The 2,401-nt window shown below is 44.6% G+C and overlaps 1 protein-coding gene across 1 annotated transcript; it reads left to right on the top strand.

The window, feature by feature from the left end:
* The first annotated feature begins 1,397 nt into the window (after positions 1-1,397).
* Positions 1,398-1,862, top strand: LOC124697379 (chaperone protein dnaJ 8, chloroplastic-like). The gene has a single exon (XM_047229980.1). The coding sequence runs from the start codon at positions 1,398-1,400 to the stop codon at positions 1,860-1,862; it is 465 nt and encodes a 154-aa protein (XP_047085936.1).
* Positions 1,863-2,401: the final 539 nt, after the last annotated feature.

Below are 2,401 nucleotides of genomic sequence, written 5' to 3'. Positions count from 1 at the left end.
ACTAACTCAATAGCATAAGATTCATTATAAGATATATTTTCATAATATACTTCTTTAATATTATAATTACAATTATTTTATTTAATATATTTGGTTAAAGTTTGAAAACATTGACTTTTTAAACTAAGTTTATACGCCACGTCCCATGGGACTGAGGGAGTACTAGCCATAAAATAAAACTGTATCAGGTGTGATGAAGCAACCTAATTTTTTAAACTATATTTAAAATAGAAACTAGAAAATGAACAAAGTTTGGATGTAGTGAAAAAATGTTTGCCTAAGAAGATATGCAATGGACACAAAAACTATGGCAAACAAAATTGGAAACTATATCTAGAACATAAGCTAGAAAATAACCAAAATTGAAATCATTTTTGCTTAAACCAATAAAAAGTATGGATTAACAATAATTTTGGATGAAGCTAACGAAAAATCTAAAACTAGAGGTGAAAGAAAAAAATTAAGTGTGAGGAACTAAAGTGAAAGAGAAATACAAACCAAAATCTAAAAACCATGAACCCAATAATATTTAGAGAATACTCTATAAGGTGTGATGAAGCAACCAAAAATTCAAAAAAAAAATATTACAAATAAATCCTAGGAAATTAACCAAATTTGGATCTAGTGAAAATGATTCGATAAGAACATGTGCAATGGACTGAAAAAATATTTCAAACCAAGTTTGTAACCATATTTATAAGAAAACGAAGCTAGCAATGAATCAAAATTGAAACCATTTTTTGCATGAAGCAAACAAAAGGAATCTAAAACTAGTCGAGAAACAGCGGAGTCATTTTCAAACCGCTTAATTTGGTTTAAAACCATCGGAGGCGGCAGCTGTATTTACCCATTTGGAGAGTATTATCCAGTTCTAGGGTTAATGTTTAAGATATATATATGCGCCTGGTCAATGTGTGAGTGCTGAAAAACTACTTTTCTCTTGTTTTAAAACTTACGTGGAGCATACCATCTTTTCTTCGAGGACAACTGGTCTGTAGGCTGTAGCTTTGGTTCCAGCAAAATTCTGCCCAAAACGGGGGCCATAGAGGAGAAAACGGAACGGATGGACCTGTCGAACCTCCCCGTCGCCAAGTTTTTGTCCGTGCCCAAACGTGCGAGCCCTGGCAGTGCCAACAACGTGGGAAACACCGTCAAGCAAACCCGAACGTGCCGCTGCATGCTTCCGGCGAGCCGAGCCCAACCGCGCGCCTCCTCCTCCTATAAATCCCACAGTCCCGCGCGTCATCCTCATCCATTCCAGGCATTGCAGCACGTAGTCAGCGTACCAAAGTACCAATACAACGAACGACATCCTGATCCAAGCGCCGATAAACTGCATTCCAACTCACCGCCACCGATCGATCTTCTGATTCATCTCTTTGCGCGCTCCTAAACCCATGGCTACCGTCGCCGGAGGAGCAGCGCTGCACCTGCGCGTCCCTTCGCCAGCGTTGGAGCCGGTGCGACGACAACGAATGGCTTCGAATTCGATAAGGTGCGGCCGCGTGCGCGGGGCGGCGACGGCGAGGTCAGCGGGCGGGGTGGAGGAGGACCACTACCGGACGCTGAGGCTGGCGCCGGGAGCCACCAGGGGCGAGGTCAAGAAGGCCTTCCACCGCCTCGCGCTGCAGTACCACCCGGACGTCGTGCGCCGGCGCGACGGCGACGGCGACGGCGACGACGACGGCGTGGACTTCCAGCGGATCAACGTGGCGTACCAGACGGTGATGGGCAACGTGCGGGAGGCGGAAGCCAGGCTCGAGGACTGGCGCGCTCGGTACGGCCTCGCCGACGAGGACCTCGAGCGGTACCGCCGCTGCCTCAACGACGAGGACGAGGACGACTTGTTCGCCGACTTCTGAATCCTGAAAAATGGCTAGCGTGTACGTACCTGCACGCTGGTGTGGTTCTCGCCATGAGGCGGCAGCACTGCAAATGCAGTATGTGTGACATGTCGCTGTATTGCATTCTCCCCCTGCTTTTATCGCGGGGAAAAGGGATACAGAAATTAATTTCAGCTAGGGTTCTAACAGTTGTAACTCTTCTCTCCTTCAAGCTGCTGTGATTGTGACATGGAAACGAATTCTCTAGCAAACAAGTGAATCTGTTTTTCAAGACATATGCCTTTCAGAACATGTGATGTATGTAACGTTATAATTTATGAGTGTGCAAAATCTCAGCTCGAAAAACGGGGCTACACAGAAATGACAATATCTGACATAATGCTTCAACCACATTTTCTTTTTTGAAACACAGCACGTATGTACGTACATACGCTAACCCTATAAATGTACGCACACATACCGTACCCTATGAGCATCGACTCAGTCCAAAAAACTGATTCAGTTTTATAAGATAACAAAGTGTTAAACCTGGGGTTTGAATTCAGATGAGCTGGTGG

Source organism: Lolium rigidum, chromosome 3 (assembly GCF_022539505.1).
Source record: "Lolium rigidum isolate FL_2022 chromosome 3, APGP_CSIRO_Lrig_0.1, whole genome shotgun sequence".
NCBI classification, from domain to species: Eukaryota; Viridiplantae; Streptophyta; class Magnoliopsida; order Poales; family Poaceae; genus Lolium; species Lolium rigidum.
The sequence above is the reverse complement of the archived record's forward strand: the minus strand, read 5'-3'. Positions and strand labels throughout refer to the sequence as shown.